This window comes from Felis catus, chromosome A3 (genome assembly GCF_018350175.1).
Source record: "Felis catus isolate Fca126 chromosome A3, F.catus_Fca126_mat1.0, whole genome shotgun sequence".
In the NCBI taxonomy this organism is placed as follows: Eukaryota; Metazoa; Chordata; class Mammalia; order Carnivora; family Felidae; genus Felis; species Felis catus.
Window position 1 is genome coordinate 69,502,353 of NC_058370.1, and position 23,555 is coordinate 69,525,907.

Below are 23,555 nucleotides of genomic sequence, written 5' to 3' on the forward strand. Positions count from 1 at the left end.
TTTAATTTTCTGAAATGCAAGAGAATGCAATTAACTCTCCGGTTGTGATTAGCCTGTTGAAAGCTGGGTCCCCTCAGCAAATTATAGCACCCACAGCACCCATAATGATGTCATATACTCAGTATTATTTATTTGTCTTCTGATTTATGGACCTGGAAATGAAGTCATGGGACTTGTGGATTAATAATGAACAGAGCCAAGTTTAAGTTGCTGCTCTGTCTCTGCTCTAATTATATGTGTGTCCACTGAGCTTCTTTAAAGTGGACATTTGCCAGAGCTAGACCGAAAGCACTTGCCTTGGTAGCAATATTTAAGAGGGCACCAAAACTCAGTGATCAAAATAAATAATACTTGATAGCAATAGTTAAAAATCAAAACTAATATTTTAAACATCAAAATTGGTTCATGATCAATAAAATGTCAGAATTTTATTTTCTTTTAATTTTATTTTTTTAAGTTTATTTATTTTGAGAGAGACAGAGGGAGTACAAGCAGGGGAGGGGCAGGGAGAGGAGGAGATTTTCAAGCAGGCTCCCCACGGTCAGTGCAGAGCCTGATGGGGGGCTTGAACCCATGAAACTGTGAGATCATGGCCTGAGCCAAAATCAAGAGTTGGATGCTCAACTGACTGAGCCACCCAGGCACCCCTAAAATGTCAGTATTTTAAATAAAGACAGGACTAGTAACAGTTCATCTATACTGAAGTTTGAAACAAAAGGAAAGCTTTGTAATATTGATGCAGTCTTGATTTAAATGTTTGGTAAAAAATCATCATAGATTTTTTTTTTGCATTACCTATTTTTTTTCAAAATATTGCATTCATTACTGAGTTTTTAGTGTCCCCTTAAATTCTGCATCCAGGTAAGTCCCTCACTTGCCTCACCCTACTCTTGGCCTTTTAGGCCTCTTAAATTTACCACCAAATAGCTGACACATAGGAAGCATTGTGCTTGTAACTTCTTTCTGTTTTTTAAATTTATTTATTTATTTTGAGAGAGACAGAGAGAGAGAGAGAGAGAGAGAGAGAGAGAGAGAGAGAGAGAGAGACTCAAGCACGCTCCACACTGTCAGCACAGAGCCTGATGTGGGGTTCCATCTCACGAACCATGAGATCATGACCTGAGCCAAAATCAAGAGTTGGATGCTCAACCTACTGAGCCACCCAGGTGCCCCCCATAACTTGTTTTTGCTGCCACTGAAGCATGGCTCCTTTTGGACACCAACCATCATTTCCCCCACTAAGTTCTCTTCCTTCTCATTTCTGTAAAAGGGTTATTTGTGTACTGCCCTAGACAAATTCTTCTGGATAGAATTCAATACTTCAAACAATCAAAACAACTTACTACATCAGGGGAGATAAAGAATATTTTCAAGGAAAATAAATTCCATTCTTTCTGCTCAAAATTGGGCAAACGGTTGCAAGGAAGGGAGTTGCAAGAAATAGTTTTTCAATAGGAGTAAGTTAGTGAATCTATGTACCTAAACCTAACATGTATAATAGTTATGTCCATTTAATTCTTGGAGCACAAAACAAATGAATGATTGCAATCAAAGAAAAATAAAAAGGCTGTGTCCAACCTCAAATGGTAAGTAAACAATTTTTGAACTCTGAAATATCTCAGAACCAACTCTGTAATACTTCCAATTTGTGAACTACTCTCCGTTTCAGCACTTACTCAAGGCAAAACTTTACAATGTGTGGGGATTTATGATGAGTGTATCAGTGCCAGTGCTCTAGCTGAACAGACTTAAAGCTCCATAAGGGAAAGAACTATGACTTCTGTTTGCTTATCTTTGTATACATGGCACCCTAAGTATCCCTGTACTATCTATAGGAAGGGATTCACTTCACCATCGGTGGATGGGTATAAAGTACCAACTCAAAGCAATGACATATGGAAAGATTTTCTAGTAAATAAGCCAAGGGTGTGGAAGGGAAACTGGGCTTATGTAAGGGGGAGGACTTTGCCAATTCTACTTTGAGATGGGCAATAGGAAGTTTTCTCAAGAGAAACCCTCTCCTCCTCACTGGTTCACAGAAGATGGATCTGGGAACGGGTACTGACATCCTTGACTTCCTAAGCCTTTTAAACTGATGTAAGGAAATCTTAGATGGATTTCAAGGCCTAGTTTAAGTTATTCCTCACTCATAAAGCCTATGGGATTTATACTGTACTATATCATGTTGCTCTTGATTATATACCATCTTGAATTGCTCAGTGTAGCACATATGGTAACTTTCTATGAACCACCACCACCACCACCACACAGTTCCTTCCATCAAAACAGAGCTATCAAGATATCTGTCAAAATAATGATTCAGGGGCGCCTGGGTGACGCAGTCGGTTAAGCGTCCGACTTCAGCCAGGTCACGATCTCGCGGTCCGGGAGTTCGAGCCCCACGTCAGGCTCTGGGCTGATGGCTCGGAGCCTGGAGCCTGTTTCCGATTCTGTGTCTCCCTCTCTCTCTGCCCCTCCCCCGTTCATGCTATGTTTCTCTCTGTCCCAAAAATAAATAAAAAAAAAAAACGTTGAAAAAAAAATTAAAAAAAAATAATGATTCAATAATTCAATGACTGTGAGGTGGATAGTGTCCTCTAGATTACTGCAATCTAGAAACTGTACAATACTACATAGTGACTACTGTTCCAATACCATGCTGCTCATTGTTATGTTACACTTCTGTCTTATATTTACAGAGTAAATTTAATTTTATTCTTTCCTTTCCTTTTTTTTTTAATAGCTAAAATAATTCTCAGGACATAGCAAATATTGAATGAATATTTCCTAGCTGTTAAATTGAAAACTTTCTTTAAAAGAAGAGAAGCCTAATTGTAGAAATACAGGTGGTTTTATTTTGCCTTTTATCTGTTATACACTTACATATTTTTAAGAAGCCTTCACACTAAGCATGGAGCCCAATGCAGGGTTTGAACTCATCACCCTGAGATCAAGAACCTGTGCTGAGATCAAGATTGGGTGCTTAACTGGGGCACCTGGGTTGCTCAGTCAGTTAAGCATCTGACTTTGGCTCAGGTCATGATCTCATGGTCTGTGAGTTTGAGTCCCACATCCGGCTCTGTGCTGACAGCTCAGAGCCTGGAGCCTGCTTCATATTCTATGTCTCCCTCTCTCTCTCTCCCATTTGTGCTCTGTCTCTCTCTGTCTGTCTGTCTCTCTCTCTCTCAAGAATAAATAAGCATTAGATTTTTTTTTAAAAAGAGCTGGATGCATAACCAACTGAACTACCTAGGCATGCTGGTTCTGTATTTGTAATTATCCTACAAGCATGTCTTATTTTCATCATCAGACAAAAAATGGTTTAAACTTTCCAAAAAGTGAGAACCTAAGTATCTGTGTTATGGGCAAGCGTAAGTGACTATACCTTGTCTAATTTGAAGGAAAATACATATTTACAAAAACTTAATATAACACCATATGATATGGGGCATGCAATTTCTTTTTCCTCTCATCAAATAAAATAATCTCTACTATTATGCTACATTTCAATCTCTATGATAAAGTCTACATATGTCATGCAACAAATAAAGTAGCCAGTCTTTCAAATGTTCATGCTAATAGGGTTGCATTCTTATATCTTGACTCCAAATTGATTAAACCAACTGGAAATGCTGATGTTTTTTCTAATCTTACCATAAAATTTAGAAAGTAACCATGTGCTTGGTAGGGTCAACCCGAAATAAAAGATAAATATATATTTCAAAAGAGACGTCTGTTTACATCCAGGATGTTGTTTTTGTTTTTTAAAAATAATCAGAAACATCAGTTGGTCTCCATTAAAAATGCACTCAGCTAAAATTCACCTTTGTGGGTGTTGGGAGATCAGCAGTGAAATTTAGAAAAGTCACACAGTGAGTAGGGGAATATTACCTAGCTACAGATATTTAAAAAAATTCCTTAAATCTACTATCTATCCTGCTTATGGCTTTTTAAAATTGAAATAAAAACCTTGCCCAAATGAAATAGAGAACTTCACTAATCTCCATTCACCAATGATGGCAGAAGCCCCCCATGGGTTATTAAGTCTGAGAGATGTGTGAACAAACATGATAATAAGCAAGTAAAGTGTATCGTAAAATATACTGTGTTCATTTATTGTGACAACTGGGGTGTAATTATACTAGGAAATGCACTGCACTTTAGTCAGTGAAAGTAATAAAATCTGAACACCAGGGGACCTTTCTCTAGTCTGCGCTATTAAACTACTTTTGAGGAGAAGGTGAACAATCTAAAAATACGGGAGGAATGTTCACTTTTATAGATTAGCAAAGTGGGGGTTAGTCAGATTCTCTTGTAGTCTAATAAATAAAATCTCTCTGTTTTTTCCTTGTTACTTGTGGATATATAACCAAAGAATATCTTACTTCATTCCTGGATAATTATAATTCCTAAATTTGTGTGGATTATTTATGCTGTTCATCTCCCTGTCTCCCTCCAATTAGGAAACAGGAAAGAAAAAGAAAAAAAAAGCAAAAACCTCCATTGTATTGGAAGTACCTTTATGAAGCTCTAAGGAGAAAAACAGGAAAAAAAATTACACAAAGATAAGGAGACAAAGGGACCCCAGAGATGATAATGACGCATGATGACAAGCAGGTGTAATGATTAAACCATTAACGGAGGTCACAAGGAAAGTGAAAGGACTGTGTGATTCCACATTAAGAAACCATGGGCTTCCTAGAGTGAACTGCTATTTGGGAAGTGTAGTTAATTGACTTTTATGACACTTTTTATGAAAATTAAAATGCATATCTTTTACTACCCTAATAGTTTTACTGGTACTGTGAGATTTATGTGCAGTGATATACCACAAAGCATATGCAACAATTCACTAAAGAGCACCAGAGTGGATTACTACCGTTTCCTTTTGTCCTTTGGCAGCTGACAATCAAGATCATAATTACAGGCTTAGAGTCACCTACCAACTCAATGAACAGAACCACGTGGCTCCACATAAAATAAAAGCAATGCTCACATTAAAAACAAAATGAGTGTTATACCAGAGGGGCTTGAAGGGACTGCCTAGGGAAAGCTGGGTATTTTTTTCTGAGCATCAAAGGACTGATATTACTCCATTTACTGGCCCAGAAAGTGGCAGATTCTTTCAAGACCTTTCTGGTTAAACAAGGTTGTCCAATGAAACATGTGCACTGAGAGCTGCTTGGGAGAGAGACCTGGTGAACTCAGACCTCTTTATGGGTAGGCCCACTGCAAATGCTAGATTTTAGAGCCCGTTCCTTCTAATACATTGAAGCACGAAACAAGGATTGGCTTCACTCTGATAAAACTGCCGTGGCCTGCTAAACCACAGATTACCAAAGGTCCATGTGAGGTGAAAACAGTGATGTCAAGACAGTGAAACTATGCTGAGTTTTTTCAAATTAGGAATTCTAACATACTAAACAAATCATGCCACACATATTCATTCCTCTAAACTTCTCAATTCCTCTAAACTTCACTTTCTAAGAGAAGTCTTCTCTCAGTTACCTAAGTCGATGTAGCCAGTCCCTGGTTCTGCCTAGTTACAGGCTTCTATTAGAGCAGCGCTTCTCACACTTTAATGTACATAAGAATGAACTGGCATCTTGTTAAATGCAGATTCTGAATTAGTAGGTGTGTAGCGGGTGGGGAGATCTGTGAGTTTGTATCCCTCATGAGTTTGCAGGTGCTGATGGTCCTCAGACCACAGTATACGAAGTATTAAAGCATTTCTTAAATTGTAATGATCTGTACACATGCCAGCCATTTCTTCTTATCCATGAGCTCTCTGAAAGCAAATGCAAAGGCAGCATGGCAACAGATACCAGTTACAGAACGCTGGCCAGTTTAGGGGTACAGTAAGCATCTTACCCTCTATTACCTTCAATTCTCAGAACAACCATGCAAGAATCCTGCAAGATTTGTAATCATGTCCTCATTTTACACATGAAGAAGCTGAGTCTCAGATACATTAATCCACATGGCTGTGGCCCTATAGGTGCCAGGTGGCAGTCAGAATGCAATTCTATTTGCCTCCAAAGTCTGTTATCTTTGCACTGCACCCACAGACTCCTCGTTTATTTCAGTACGCCCAGATCCTAGCAGAGCATTTCATGTTATAGAAGGTGCTCAATACATGTGCTTGGATCTGTGAATATTTTATCTACAGACTGACCTTTGCTCATATTATCCCCCTTGGGTGAAGTAGTGTCCCTGCTTCTCTCTGTCCAGTAAGGTCCACCTCACTCCCATCATTTCCACTTAGCCCATGACTGTGTTTATCCTCTCTTCTAAATTAACATACAACAACTGTTGTTATACAATGAACATTTAAATTACTAGTTATCTCATTAGCAATGCCTTTTACCCATTCTAGAATTATTTATTGAGTACACACGAAGTACCAAGTACTGTTTTAAGCACTTGTGATAGGTCACAAAACAAAAGAGACAATTCTTTGGGTCTCGGGAATCATTCTTCCAATGGAAACAGAAACTCTTTTGGTCCAGGGACCCAATCATATCATTTTCCCTACTTCTCACAGTGTTTTGTCCACAGAAAATGCACAATTAATAACAGTCTCAGACTTGGATAATTTACTCTGTAAATATATTCCTAATCCCCAGGAGAGTCCTTAGCACAAGGCCTTTCTGTTTTTGCACAAGTGACTCTCAGAAGGTAGAATGATGCTTTCTCATCTCCTACTAGCAGTGCTCCAGGGCAGAAGCAGAGGTATTAAAGCCTCCTACACAGTGTTAAGTATCAGTTGGAGAGACAGGATTCACTAAAGTTAAATCATAGTAGTTTTTAGCAAAAAGAAATTTTCTATTAGGAAGTGTAGCAATGAGAGGTGGACAAGCCAAACTTGTGAAAGGTTAACTTCGCCGTCAAAGACGATCCTTTTTCTTCCTGACACACCACGACTTTAGACTACAAACCTGCTATCTTGGAAAAATCACATGTTTATCATTTCATGATTTTTTTTTGTCAATGACATCTCAAATTTACACTATCTTTAAATAGAGGAAACATGTATTTTCCTGGGTTATTCAGAATGTTCTATATTCTACTTCATAAAAAGCATTACTTTCAAAGTCTGATCATTCACTGAAGGTATACAAAGGTTTTCTCTTTGAAGCTGCAGGCTTTATAAAGTTTTGTAGGCATGCTGGTCACATGATTTACCATGAACCAGTACAGGGTACAGGCCTGCTGAAAAGTGACTTAAAAGGAAGATAGGACTAAATTTGCTCTGTATCAGTTCTTCCTCATCTTTACAATTTGTTATAGTGAGGACATCTGAATATATTAATTCATCTTGTGCATACTCTAAAATATTTGACATGAAAGTAAAGAATGCATGTGAATACTCTCAATTTGACTATTTTATTCAACATTGAGAGACTGCATGATGCAATTTCTGGATGGCAGACCATGGGTTTTATGTGAGATAAGCCTGAATTCTTATTCTAATCAACATGGGAACATGGGCATACTTCTTTACCTTAGATACAGCTTTTGTGAAATAGATGTCAGTATCCTCATTATGGAAGGATGGTAAAATGAGGAAAAGAAAAAATCTTATAAAAACTCAGCCCGTAGTAGATGCTCAATTAGTAGTGGTAATCGTGATCTTATTAACAATTATGGACTCCTAATTATGTTACTGTTTTTTAATCACCAAAAAGCACTTATTTAAGTACCATTAGCAATTACATTTAGCATTTAGCATGATCCCTATGCCAGTGAAATCTTCAGCTTAAAACATATTTGATATAAGTAGATATTTGAAAGGAGCTATAAATAAGTAGCAATACCAACATGAAAGAAACAAATAGCTCAAGTCTTTGCCTTGTGTTTCAGGATTAATTCAAAGTTTTCCTTCTCAAAAGAGGAAGACAGCCCATTAATCAGATTTCTTTTTCTAAGTTCTTCTTTTTTATAAGACTTGGCAAGAAAGGTCTTTGGCTAAAATATAGCTTAAGATTAGTGTGGTGAGACTGAACTGTAGGCTACATTTTAGAAGAACCTTAAACATGAGTAAAAAGAGGTCTAGGGTTGAGGAAAAACAAAGTAAGTATATAGTGACAATGGATCACAGACCCTTGGAACTCTAGGTGCCTTGATGATAAGGTAAATGAAAACTTTTCATTTTATAACAAGGAAACTGAGGCTCACAAAGGAATACTGAGAAGGAATACTGTATCTGGGGGGATTCCTAGTGACCCAAGATCACATTTATTTAGCAGGTGGTAGGGTAGTTAGAGATGTGGAATGCTTTAGGCAATGAGAAAGGAAGAATGTATTATCTTCCATAAATGGCATTTTTTTTTTGAATGGCACTTTTGACAGTGGTTCAGTTGCTGCAAGTTTCTTCCAGAGTACAATTCTTTCGCAGATAAGAATAATACTTTATTTCCCAATCTATGGCAATTATCAGAGTATTATTCTAAAGAATGTCACAGGATAAGCAGAGAAGGATGTGCACTTGGGTTTAGTCATTGTCCTCATACTGCAGGGGGAATTTTGCCTTGAACTAGATTTTTCACAGCATGAATAGTGTGAATGGGAACTTTTCAAACATTCTTATGATTGCCAGCCAGCTGAGGAGGCTGATAATCAAAATGAAAATTTGTGTTATTTCTTTTAAATCACTATGCCAAAAACATCCAAGATTATATTGAAACTGTTTCATAAATCTAGTTATAATGTTTTACTTACAAAAATTCTTAGGCAGAACTTCCTTTATTTCATTTGATAAAGTATGTATTATCTGGAAAGCATAGAACTAAGAAGATGACCTTAGAGATCATCTAGTCTAACAGTCCTCAAACCCAAGTACGTATCAGAATCACCTAGAGGCTCTCAAAATACTGATTTCTGGTACCCACCCCATACTTTCTAACTTAGGAGGTCTTGAATATGGCAAGAGGCATTCCTAACAATTTCATAGGTTATGTTGACAGGCTGGTCCAGGAATGACAATTTGGGAACCGTGGACAGTCCAGCCCTTTCATTGTATGACCTCCTTTTTGGTTAAGGTAGGCAAATTCAAATGTTCTTGGAAATTATTTTTTAAACTTTTTTCTCAACCTCTCTAACCATCAAGCAATTTCTATTTCTTTAACAAATTTTTTAAATGTTTATTTACTTATGAGAGAGAGAGAGAGAGAGAGAGAGAGAGAGAGAGAGAGAGAGCAAGTAGGGGAGGAGCAGAGACACACAATCTGAAGCAGACTTCAGGCTCTGAGCTGTCAGCACAGAGCCCGATGCAAGGCTTGAACTCACAAACCGTGAGATCATGACCCAAGCTGAAGTCAGATGCTTAAATGACTGAGCCACCCAGGCCCCCAAGCAATTTCCATTTCTGATGCTGTCAATCTAGACTTGGCAGACCTATTATGATTTAGGTAGCCTTGGAGGTGGAGAATACTCACCATCCTACTAAACTGATTTTAGGCAAATTCACTTAAAATACTGAACCAGAGCAATTAGGCCAATTAAGCCTCTTATAATTGGTACAGTTGTATAGACAAATGCTATCTTTATCATACTTATTATGGAAAAGGTAAAACAACGAGAATATTCTGAATTACATCTATGTAACACCAAAAGGGCATTTGGCTCTTCTGGAGCTGTTGCAAAGGCAACATTTAGAGAATTCTTCAAGGACACTGGTGGACTAAATCAGGGCACACAAGTGATAAGCTATTATAAGAGAAATTTTCCCCCAGAGAGCTTCTGTTATTGCTAGAAAAATACTCCAATATTGCAAAATCTTATTAAAGCTTAGATAAAAAAGATCAAATAAGCAGTGTAGCATTTCATAATGATGTGATTATTCCTGCAGGTATCAGCTAATTAATGAGAGGGAAGTAAATTGAACAAAAAATAGTTACCTTGAAAGAAACTGAAGTCCCAGAATTTGTTACATTTCATGTAATGTACAATGCCATCTTAAGTGGAATTTGAAGAAAACAGAATGTAATGTTTTTAAATCCCTCTCCCATGGTATGTGAGCATGCACACACACTCACCCACATTTCCCCTGACAAATGCACACATCTTTACTCAAAGACTTTCTTTCTAGCTACACGAGACTCTAATTCCACGTGGATTTTTACCATCAGGAATAAAGAGAATGAAAAATGCATTTACGGTAACGGGATAAAACATGACACCTTACCCTTGCCAGATGTTATGTAATATATATACACATATATGGTGAGTATTATATACATTATAATATATGGCATTATATATCATATATATGGTGAGTAATATAATATAGTATATTTATATATTACATATAAAAGAATTGTAGGGATGGACACAGACATCAGTTAATTTGTAAATTATGGACTTTGGGTGATTATAATATGTCAATGTAGGTTCATCAATTGTAACAAATGTACCAATCTGGTGAATGATGTCAGGGGAGGTGATGTATATATGCGGATAGGAGGCATATAGGAAATCTTTGTGCCTTCCCCCTTAATTTTTGTGAATCTAAACAAAGCTCCTCCATAAATATAAAGTCTTTTAAAAATCAGGTAACTAATGGAGGCTTCAAGACACTAATCTTCAAATATTACCCAGCATTTAATATGTGCTAGGCATGTGAGAAATCATACCAAAAATAGAAGACAAGGATGTAAAATATAGCTGGGGAATAAGGGTGTATACACACATAAGCAAACTAAAACCAAAAGCGAACCCCACACCTGTTAGAGACAGTAAACATTTGAAGACTCAGAAGCAGAAGAAATCACCTACTAACTGAAGACTGTCTCACTCTGGGTGAACTTGATTTGAGCTGGATCATCTCCATGGGCTGAATTTTCCTGGGCAGAGTGGCAGTTGAGGAGAACAATCCAGATGAGGGACTCACTCACTGACCAGAGATGATGGCAAAGAGGGCATTCAGTGACTACCCTGATGTGTCTGTAAATATCTGTATTAAAGAGTAAATGCTCGAGCACAGGAGGGATAAAGCATGCTTTAGGGTTGTGTTTGTTGGGCAAGACGGTGGAGAACTTTAAATGATGAATGAGAGAATGCAGAGTTCCAAAGAAATGAATGTCAACAACCTACTGACATCAGAAAAGGGAATATTGGGGTTAGGGAGACTGGAATTTTCAGGTGACCTTAAAAGCACAAATGATAGTTCGTATTAAAGACCTACTCCATTTGGTTTTACACCAATATAGCCTGCAGGGACTAAGCTAAAAACAAAGTTATCCCCTCATATAGCTCCGAATTCCATGAGACAGTCTGCATTCACAACTCATACAGCAGCCCCTCATACTGCACTCCATAGATTGATTTTAGTTTCATCATTTTTAGAACCTTATGCTTTTATCTTTTGCACTTCAACAACACTGAAAGTGCTTCCAGGTTTTGATTTACAAAATCATTGTCACTGTCAATAAAAGGAACATTCCCAACACACCACAATCCAGTTTAATTACTTCTGTGATGTCTCCTGTGGCTGAGAGGAAATGGTATTTCTCTAACACTTTCATGTTTTTAATTTAGTAAAATGGAGCACTTGCCATGAATAGGACCAAGGAGAGTAGATTCATGATTGAGGTCATGGAAGATGGACCCCATAGTTCTAGCAACCCTGTCTTACTCTGAGGGTGTGATGACTGCAGAAAGCCTGATCCTCGATTCTGGATTCCACCTAGTGAGCACTCAAGTGGAAACACGGCTGGGGTATTTAATGCAGCACGTCATGACCTGACGAAGCTTTGGAGACATATCCAAAGGTCTACTTTTACTCAGGACCATTCCCAAAGTCAGTATTGCCCTTAGCTGCTGGAATCCAGATGAGGCCTTGAAACCTTTCCAACAGGAGAAGCCAAATATCAAAATATACACTGTGCCACTGGAGTGAAGAAACCAAGCAAAATGTATTCTTTATTTTCTGCTACATATTCCATCTGTTTCTCTCCCCAAAGGGTCATATGTTATATATTTATAAGAAGTATTCACACCTACACGAACAGTTTCCTCTGTCCCCGTCAAATGCAGCCTCCTCCTTGCTTGCGACCCATTTTTTTTTTTAAACATCCTTCTGTATCAGCTCATCCTTTTATGAAACTTGTTTCATTCTGAAATCATTTCAAGTTAAGAAACGCCTTTGTACCTTCCTATCTCACCAAATCCTGGGGAGATTAAGCCTCAGGCTCTACAGGCCATTTTCTGAGAGATGTGAATTTAGATCATTAGGGTCATTAAAATCATACACTCCATAATACCCAGAGCTAACAGATCATCCTTGTACTTTATGCTGCTGTAGAATGCTACCAGAGAAGTAACAATGTCTAACAGCACTGAGCTGCAGAGGAGACCATAATTCCTCCCCATAAAAGAATCCTACACTTTTTAATTGCAACAGTAAATCTCATTAAAGACACAGAATGCTTTGTTCAGGGCAGGAAAAGGGATCACTGGTAAAGGTACATTTTCTTCACAGTAATATTTTTTTGCTTTATGACCAGAATTATTTCTAAATGCAAGCACAACGTTATTTTTATCATGACCTTTTTCTGGACTCTGCACATTTCCCTTGAGCTTTCTATCCCTTCTCTACAAATACAAGGGGCCCATGGTCTTTACTATTAATCTCATAGTGACTTTTCATGATCTGGGCTTCATGCATTCTCTTGTGTTACCCCCTTGTGTTTTCCAAAAACATTCAAATACTGCGGCGCTAATCTCTGACTTCATTTTTTCTCTGTGTGTGTTCTTTCTGCCTCTACAACTATATATAGAGAAAACTGAGATATAATCAATGTAATGAAACACTCAGTGCACCTTCACTGGTCAGCACAATTCTGAACCTTACCTGCTCATTTCCCATAACATACATTGTCATTCTGATTCAAGCAGAAGAACCTTGGTAAATATTTTGCCTGATTTCATTATCAAAGGTTAAATTATTATCTTTGAGAAACTCAGGCTGTCATAGAAAAATCACAGAAAATCCCCATCTCTCTTTCATAATTGGTACCTTTTTTATAACAGAACTGGAAGTTAATGACAGCATGCACCTCAGACAGCTATGAATTGTTAACCCATCTTTAGAAGCAGCAACTGAACAGTTGAAGGGAGTAGCAGGTTTCCTGCCACAGAAGGCTCAAATTTAATATAAGAATCAAGAGTGAGATGAAAATGGGGGAAAAAAATCTGCAGTGTTAACTGCCAGTCACTACTAACTTCTATAGGAATTTTGCATCTGGGAAATTTGAACAGCATTTACACTGAATCAACCCCTCTTGGAAAGGAATTGTGGGTACAAATAATAATATGAGCTTGGAGTTAGACCTACATTCATACTTGTCTGTGTAAATTATTAGCCATTTTAGACCAAAGAAGTTATGTAACTGCCCATACCTAAGTCTTTTCATTTGTAAATTGAAAATATTAAGATTTTTTTGAAGTTTGAAAAAGTAAGGTTTATAAAATATAAACAGTATGCATATACCTGTTAATTATGTCACTAACATTAAAATACACTGGTGTGATCTACATAAAAGTATTTTGTAGTCCTTATGCACCATCTACGTATATCCACAGAAACAGAGCATATAAACAACTTGCCTGATCCAACCATTTCCTTCCAAATTCAACCACAATTATATTCTTTTAAAATAAAATATCTAATTCGCAAAGTCTAACTACTTTTGATCTTATATTCTTTTAAAATAAAATATCTATTTTTGCAAAGTCTGAACTACACCTTCTTTATTAAAAATTGTTTTTTCTTAATATTTATTTGTTTTTGAGAGAGAGAGAGAGAGAGAAAGAGAGAGAGAGAGCGCAAGCGAGGGGCAGAGAGAGAAGGAGACACAGAATCTGAAGCAGGCTCCAGGCTCTGAGCTATTAGCACAGAACCTGACATGGGGCTCGAACTCACAGACCATGAGATCATGACCTGAGCCAAAGTCAGAGGCTCAACTGACTAAGCCACCCAGGTGCCCCTGATACACCTTCTTTAAAAACCTACCCATGACAGTCTCTTCAACAAACAGTACTGGGAAAACTGGATGGCTACATGCAATAGAATGAAACTGGACCACTCTTTTACACCATACACAAAAATAAATGCAAAGTGGATGAAAAACCTAAATGTGAGACAGAAAACCATCAAAATCGTAGTGAACACAGGAAGTAACCTCTTTGACCTGAGCCATAGCAACTTCTTACTAGACACGTCTCTGAAGGCAAGAGAAACAAAAGCAAAAATGAAGTATTGGGACCTCATCAAGATAAAAAGTTTCTGTGCAGCAAAGGAAACAATTAACAAAACTAAAAGGCAACCTATGTAATGGGAGAAGATATCTGCAGATGACGTATCTGATAAAGGTTTAGTATCCCAAGTATGTAAAGAACTTATAAAACTCAGCACTCAAAAACCAAATAATCCAGTTAAAAAATGGGCAGAAGCCATGGATAGATATTTTTCCAAAAAAGACATACAGAAGGCTAACAGACACATGAAAAGATGCTCAACATCTCTCATCATCAGGGAAGTATAAATCAAAACTACAATGAGATACCAGTAAGAATGGCTCAAATTAACAACACAGGAAACAACAGGTGTTGGTGAGGATGTGGAGAAAGGGGAACCCTCTTACCTTTTTGGTGGGAATGCAAACTAGTGCAGCCACTCTGGAAAACAGTTAGAAACAGAACTACCCTATGCTCCAGCAGTTGCATTACTAGGTATTTACCCAAAGGATACAAAAATGCTGATTTGAAGGGATACATGCACCCTGATATTTATAGCAGCATTATCAATAATAGCCAAATTATGGAAAGAGCTGCCCAAATGTTGAGTGACTGATGAATGGATAAAGAAGATACACACAATGGAATATTACTTATCCATAAAAAATGAAATCTTGCCATTTGCAACAATGTGGACAGAACTAAAGAGTATTATGCTAAGCGAACTAAGTCAGAGGAAGACAAATACCATAGATTTCACTCATATGTAGAATTTAAGAAACAAAACAAACATAGGGGAAAAGAGGAGCAAACCAGAAAACAGACTCTTAACTATGGAGAAGAAACTGAGGGTTGCTGGAGGGTAGGTGAGTGGGGGGATGTAATAAATGATGCAAGGAGTACATGCATTGTGATGAGCACTGGGTATTGTATGTAAGTGGTGAATCACTAAATTCTACACCTGAAACTGATATCACCTTGCATGTTAACTAACTGGAATTTAAATAAAAATTTGGAGACAGAAAAAACAAAAAACAAAAAACAAAAAAAATTAAAAAAATAAAAACATTCCCATGATAATCTGATTCTATAAAGTTGGAGAATTATTTAACATTTTACTCTATTCACATATCTTCTTGATTAATAAATGGCTACTAAATTATTTACTGTTGATACTTATTTAGTATTAAACAGGATTCTGAGAATTCACCATCATTAATCTTCGTTTTGTTCAAAGGGTTTTCAGTGCATCAGTTCTGGGGAGGTAAAAACCATTTTAAAAAAGTAAATCTAAACCTCAAGTTTCAAAAATGCATACCTCAGATTCAGACAGTCTCCCTACCCTATCCGGGATCCTGCATGTGCTGTGTTGCCCTAGCTGGAAAGAAAAGTGAGAAACCTGAGCACAATACACTCCGAGAGAATGAGAAAATTATTCAGATACAGACCCTAGTCATAGAGCCCTTCGAAATTTCATGTAGTAGAAGTTGCAACCACTGTAATCCCTTAAGGATAGTTAACCACGGTGACTGGCGAACCTTCTTTCAATGGAGCCCTAGTCTAGTTGGCCAATGGTAGGATATCACAGTATTAGCCCAGTAATGCAAACATCAAAGACCACCTCTATATTTATATAAGCCCAGCACTGATGAGCAATGACATCAGAGCCAAGGGAAAGCCTACCCAGTCAGAACACTAAGTGAGCCAGAAAAATTACAGAGCACCAGCAGTAGGAAAAATTCACCTGGGCCTTCCTTCTTGACTTCTGGTGTAAAACTGACACCATTTACAAAAAGTAAAGAGCTATTCAGAGTCATGAATCATTTACCTGCTCAACAATACAGGGTACTAATCTGGATCATTCAAATACAATAATGTTCTATACCACTGTTTTGGGGGTTTTCTCCTCACTTGATTTTCTTATGCAGATAAAGCTTAAAAATGTCATTTCACTGCTCAATTGTAATACGAAAAGACCAATGTCTTTTAGGTATTTACTTTTACGATGTCTATTACCAACAAGAACAAAGATACATTTATATGACATAGAAGACAATATTTCTATTTTAAAGTACATTTCTCTGTCATATATGATGCTTTCCTTTCTGTTTTTTATTGCATTTTCTGATCAGCGTGAACAATATCTTAATTCCTTTGGTTTAATCTAAGATAAGTCTGACCCTGTTTCCCCATAGATAATTTTTCTATGGCATTACCTGTAAATACTGCTTATGCATTGCTTTAAACAACTTAAAGGATGCCATGTAGAAATGCTTGAATGATCCAAGGTCAGTAAGATTCACCATACAGTGAGGATCTGGTTGTGGACAGAGCTAATTGCTAAATTTTATTCATCCCTAAATGGTACTGGCAACAAATCAGCTCACAGCTTAATACTACTGGCAGCTCTAAATGGGACAGAAACAATGTGACTTTGATCCAGCTATTTTTATATGTGTTATGATTCACTTCCAGTAGATATGATATTGATGCTCAAATACTGGATATTGGATTCTCTTGACAAACAACAAAAAAAGTGAGAAACAAAGCTGAAGGTATTTTTAAATGTCATGGTAACAAGTCACAGTCAAATCTAGTTTCAGTGAACATTTCTAATTCTCATACAAAAGATATAATAAATTCCTATCAGAAAGATTTTCTTCTGGCAAATTTAGAATTCTGAAAATAGTCTTCTAATGGCAGAGACCATACCCTCCTAGCACCAAAATAATAGCACTATGATGTATTATTCCCTTATGGTAACAGACACCATTGAAGCTGAAGTGTAATTTAGCACACAATTCTGCACTAATGTAATGTGACAATGTTATTATGTTCACTATTTTCCATGTGATCATAGCCATATTCATCTTCCCCAGTCTGACATTAAATTAGCTAATAAAGTTATATTCTATTCTGTACCACAGGGTGAAAGCAGTGAAAGGATTACTGTATAGCATAAGGGTTTGATGGTGGTATGTATATGTGTGTGTGTGTGTTTGTCTGTTTGTGCACAAGCATGAATAGGTGATATGTTGGTTCTATATAGTGACAGTAATGTAAACTCCTGGCAGAGACCTGGCACATAGCAGGCACTCAGTAAGTGGTTACATGGAAGAAAAACTTGACAAAAAGCTACAATATATGGTACATTAGAAAAATGGTTACTCTAAGATTTCAGAATAGGGGAAAGCTAAGGCTCAGATAGGAGGACTATCAAAGTTTCCATGGGATGAAACAGTTAAGTAGAGATTGAAAATGAAATTATATTTCTTCGAGCAGATATATAGTAAAAGGAATTCATTCCAGGTGGAATGAGAGCATTCCCCAGGAGGATAAATTAGCATAAGCAATGGTGAGGAAATTGGGAAAGTGTAATGTTGTTCAGAAAGCCATAAGTAAGTTAATTGGCAGTAACATGCCATATGGACAAGGTTCTGCAATAGATAAGGATGAAAATGAAAGCTAGGGTCAGACCACAGAGGTTCATGAACTCCAACTCCAAACTGATGTATTTGGAGAGTATTGTTAACTACTGAGTATATATTGGAAATCTTCATGCAAGATTCATGCATCTAGTCAACACAGATGTAGTAAGTTGCCATTGTTACCAATTATATGCATTATGATGTATAAAACACTGGGCTTATGAGTGGAAAAAAAAAGAATATTGCCTGGGAAAAGCATGTGGTCTTACAATATAGTCTTATAGGGAGATAAGACCAAACCTAAATAATATAAGGCCAGAAAGTGATGGCTGATAAAATACCCTCAACAAAGCACTACAGCAGTCAGAGAAGGAAAAATATTGCCTCTGATTAGGAAAATCAGGAAGAGCTGGTGATATTAAACCAGGGAGAATAGGAATAAAGAACAAAATTAATAAGGAAGCATAGGATGGATTGGAAGAGAAAGGGGTAAGAAATGGGAAACTTAACCAGAAAATTACTACAAAAAGCCAAAAAATATAGTATTGATATGGAAGAATCAGGTTGAGCCCACTACACTACACTACCCTACACATGTACACATAGCACTTAACTTTTCTCAATGAGTAGGTCATTTGTGTGGCAATCTTCCAGGGAAAAAAAGGGTTTCACAAACATATATTTCTTTCAAAGTAGCCTTTGGCATCACTTTGCATAAGTGCCTCTTTTTGAAAGATTCCTTTAAGTTCATTAATTAGTACGATTTACCCAAGATTATACTTACAAGCTAAAAAGTATTCCCATCTTTCCATTGTTAATTATATCTCCAGGCTAACATAAATAAAATTTTCTAGTTACTTTAACCCATTCTATGAAATTTATCAGAGAGATGATAGTCAGAAGGTCTATTTTGGACACAATGTGTCTTATTTGTGTTCTTTCCCCCTTTTAAAAGCTTTATTTCTATTTTCCTTTTTTTGTTGTTTTTGTTTGGTTGGTTTTCTGTAGAGTTGAAGGCTGCTGTCACAGAGTTTATGGATAAATATCTAAACTACAGATGGAAATTTCTTTAAGAAATGAAATGTCCTAAATAGCTTTATTTAAAAAAAAAATCAAACTATACAGGAAAGGAGTTTGTTAAAATCCCAGGAATTACATTAATTCTGTTTGTGTAACTCACAGAAAAACAGGGAGATGCAGAAATAATGTTCATTTTGATGAACATAACAATTGAAGAAAATATGGCATGCTACTCTTATTGCCCTATCAATTGCATGTCTTCAAAGTACTTAAAAAAAAAGACAAGAGGCCCCAAAAGGAGTCGTTTATGCTAAACCCCACATTCCCAAACCAAGATTTAATTTAATTACAGTTTCAGCCATCCCAGAAACAGAAAATTCAGTCAATCAGGACTATCCTGATCATCAATATTTAGGTAATCTGCTTCTTAGATCCCTGTCATTCCCTAAAGAAAGGTAACTTTTCAATAACCAACATGCTTTTTTTTTTTCTTTTTTGCCAGTATTACTTCCTTGTACCTGCTCTCTTCTGCCCACAATTCTTTCATTTTATACAGATCCTTGGAGCTCCTTTCTATCTTCTAGATTGGATGCTGCCCAATTTGAATCTATTTTTCTTAAATAAACTCTTAAATTTTTTAGGATGCTTCAGTTTACCTTTTAATAAAGGTAATGGTGACTGGTGTTCCTTCTACAAATTAAAGTTGATATGCAAATAAGATTTTCTTTTAAATGTTGATTTATACGTACATATCCTCACCACCAAAACTCCATGCACAAACCAGGAAAGCATTTCACATTTCCAAAAATCCCATTAAGAGGTAATGATTTAATCAAAATGTATGTATTCTGAGAGCCCTCCAAAGTCATTTTAATGCTGATCTGTGCAAGAGGCATATCAGGAGACACATTTATTGAATGACATTTACCTTATTTACAAGAAAATAACAAATAGCCTTATCATTATCATCACCACCACTATCACTCAAGAGCAGCATTCAAATAATTTTCTGTAAAATGATGTGAAGACAGCATGATACTTAGGGTAGGATCTTCATGTTCTGTTAGGAAATGTCTAGCAAATACATAGAGAAAATTATATTCTTCAAATTTAACTGGTATATGAGAATACACAATCTGACACAACCAAATGGCAACTATTTTGTAAAACATGGAAACTAGATTAAGTTTGGCAGAGAAAGTTCTTTAGCAAAATGAAAAACATTTTTATGCAATAAAAGCTATCTCAGCTACCACATGTAGTCATACATCTGTCAGGATCATATTCAGGATTAAAGATTTACCATAATAAAATCATAACAAATTATCAGTCTTCTGGTTGTCCTTGAAAATAAATTTACATTATCTTCTATGGGGCAGGAGCAAATGCAGGAAGTTATAATTCTGCACACATATGTACATATATTTATCAAAAGTATATAAAAGTTTTATATTTGCTTTGCTTTAGGTACATATAAGTACATAAATTATTCATTGAGTCTTCATTTAAGGTCGTTTATAGAACTCCAAATATGGTTATTTTGTGTGTGTGAGTGTGTGTGTGTGTGTGTGTGTGTGCAAATGTATGATGGATACATGTTCATTGCTTCAAGTTTGGTGTAATTTATGGAAGATGTCACTGGTAGGATGGAGACAAAATACTTCCCCATCTATGGTGGTGTGATATTTACACTTCTCTTCCAAGTACTATTTTACTTTGTAATAATTGTTTATTATTCTTATACTTAATTTCTGAATAGAAAATCTGAAAATAGCTGCTGAGTTGTACCATATCACTAAACTCAGTTTCAGGGAATATTTTAGTTTGACCTCATCTTCAATATTGCAATACATATGTGTACTGACATAAATAGAGTTTCAAACAGAGAAAGATCAAAGGCAAAAACTCCAGTCTTTAAATCCGTACCCAAGCCCAGCTTTTGCCTACAAGCCCAAATCTTCAATCATCGCATCCCCCATCCCATCATCCTAGAGCTTTTTCTTAACTGTCGCTTTTATGATATAAATCATTCATTCTATTTTGCAAGCAGGAGGCTTTGTCAGAAAAGTTTTCTCAGTATAGTGAAATTTATTGTTTTGTAGAAAATGCTTTTTATCATTTTGATGAAGTGCTGTAAGGCACAATCTAATTGAGAATTAAGAAACAGGACTTCATCCTATATACCAGTTAATTCAGTCTTGAAATTCTCACTGAAGTCATACCATTAGATATTCCATGATATCATGTGAATGCTGCGTTTCTTAGTCATGCTATAAACAATACAATTGTGAGACTAAAGGAAAAAAAATCCACAGGTGCTTAAAGTATAAGAGAGACCACTTGAAGGACAATGTTTAAACATACTGTTTTTAAAATAAAAGGCAGATACTGCTTTAAGAAAGATATAGAAAGAGAAACATAATGAGATGTGTCACCTTTCATGAAAATTACAGCCCTCAACATATAATCTTCTGGAATTAAAGATTATTTAATATAAAGTAGTAAGGAGTCTCTTTCAAAAACTAGAAGAGGATTGTCATATGTAGGAAATGAAAAAAAAGATTTTTGACAAGGTGACCATTAGCAATTAAAAAACATTACAGTAAACGCTTACAAACTAAAGGCTCACCAGCATCACAGCATTTAGCTAAAGGCATCCTTGATTAATACTGTATTTTTTTCAAAAATGCCCTTTCTGTAAAACCAACTGCTTCTCATTATGACAGTTTGACTTACACATAATATAAAGACTCACAGTAACTGGAAGCAATGAGGACTATCTGAGTCCGTACTCAGAGGGGTACTTACGGTCATTGCAGAGTGGACCACTGAAGGAAGTCATACTACAGTCACAGCTGAAGCCATCCCATTGCTGCAAGCACACACCTTGATTGGAACAGGAGTCCTCTTGGCAGGTTGTGCTGGGTCCTGCAAAAATAATCCAAAAGAAACTTGGGTTCTTTAAAAAAATCCACAAATGTTTTATACATGAGCTAGGTCACATATAGTAGTTGCCAACACCTCAAATTACATGACCAAACCAGTTTTGAAAGTTCTAGTTCACACACCTGAATTAGGAACAGAGAAGCTGTAATATGAAGGTTTTCTGAAGTTTCAAATATAGAACAAAATACATTATAATAGTAAACTAAACCAACAAATAGTAAAAGCAAGCACATAGCTTCTAGTATGATCATGGTCGCAAGTAATCTCATTCCATCATCAGTAATTCTCTATCACCATTTGTATTTTAGAAAAATGCATGGATCTCCTTAACTTCTGACCAATGAATAGAGACACCATGAGAAATGGAGATTAGAGCTTTATGAAATTGAGATAAAGATTGGCAAAATAACTGAAGAGAGTTATGCAAAAATGCCCTAGAAGCTTCCAGAAGTTTCCCTGCACAAGCTATGGATAAAGTTATGGTTGTTGGGTGTTTTGGATAGGTATGTTGGCAAGTATCAATTCACATGCTTTAACAATTTCATGCAGTTAAACATAAAATGAAAAAAGTCTGTAGAAATGACATGCCCCCATTTAACGTACAAGTAAAAAGAATTCTAGGCTATTTCTAAAGAATCATAACTAGAACACTGGAAAACAAAGAACTAAAAAAAAGATGATCAAAGCACTAGAGGCAATCACTATACAAACATATTCAAGACTGAAAGCCTTTATGCAGACTATGCTACAAGATGAGGCTTCTTGCACAATGTTCAAGAAGGGGAGAAATTAAATCTGAACCCAAACAACAGTCACTGAAAGATGTAAAGAAAATGTCATTTTGGGGTTTCCACCGTGTATTGCGGGGTTTCAGTCTTGTTTTTTACACACAGGGCTATCTACCTTGCAAGTCAGCTTTCATCAATGCAACTTTGTCAGCAAAATAAAAAAAAAAAAAAGCAAAATATATTAAATGTTAGTAAGCAATACCAAAATGGGGCAAACACAGAACGTTCAGATTCAAAAAGCATGCTGCTATAAAGGGGGAGAAAAAATGCTATGTAGAGCAAACAAATTAATACTAACAGCCATAAATCTTAAGAGAAGCCAAAAATGAGAAAGCAGTAATTTATTAGAATTTTACTGTATATGTATATATAATGGTTAGTTGAGCTGATGACATGTAATGAAAGAAATTAAAAGAGCTTCTGTATTTTTCTCCTCTCTTGGATAGATATGAATGCGTTACCAAAGGAATTGCATTGCTTATTTGGAAAACGTGGCACCATTTGTCACGCGCATATACAGTGTAGACTATGGTCATTAGCAGACCAATGATCCCTTTCCATTTCTTTTTCCCCTCTGCATCTTTTTATCTTGCAATTGCAATTAAGGCTTAAGACTGTAATGCCAGCCATTCATTGCCAACAGCTGGACTTCAGAGTGACACCAAACTATCAAAATGTACTATATATATATATTATTTGGGTGGCTGAGAGAACTAAGGGATAGAAAAAGCAAACTGCAGTCTAATTCCTCTTACAAAAAATCCCTTTACAAGATTTCAGTGTTCTTACCAGGCTGGGCATATACTACTTAAGGATCTCAGAGTTATGTCAGTATTTTCTCCATCTTCATAATTCCCTTCAACTCTTCTAAACTGCTCTGGGAATATTTATTACAATAGAACCCCACTAATAGGGACTGTCTTAGTGAATGGTCACAACAGAATGCAGTCAATCTAAACAGCTTTAGAGTAGAAAACTAAAGATGTTTTCTAGTAAACACTATTTTAGAGGTTTTATGAAAATATGGAAATGATACCAGGTCAATTAACACTGAAAGCCTTTGAGGTAACTGCTTTAGTGAATAAATGAGAATTACCTATAATTAGCCTTTGTGTAAATTGACATTTTCATGAAA

At 36.3% G+C, this 23,555-nt stretch overlaps 1 protein-coding gene across 26 annotated transcripts in view; it reads right to left on the reverse strand.

Moving 5' to 3' along the window:
- The window catches only part of NRXN1 (neurexin 1), a 1,127,382-nt gene that overhangs the window by 526,396 nt on the left and 577,431 nt on the right, over window positions 1-23,555 (reverse strand). For 17 of the 26 annotated variants that reach the window (XM_019827182.3, XM_019827181.3, XM_019827189.3 and 14 more), the window contains one exon: window positions 21,495-21,614. In XM_019827182.3, coding sequence (XP_019682741.1) covers window positions 21,495-21,614 — 120 coding nt within the window. Of the gene's footprint in view, window positions 1-21,494; window positions 21,615-22,535; window positions 22,563-23,555 lie in introns of all 26 variants that reach the window. The other 9 variants (XM_019827175.3, XM_019827165.3, XM_019827168.3 and 6 more) reach the window with 1 other exon arrangement.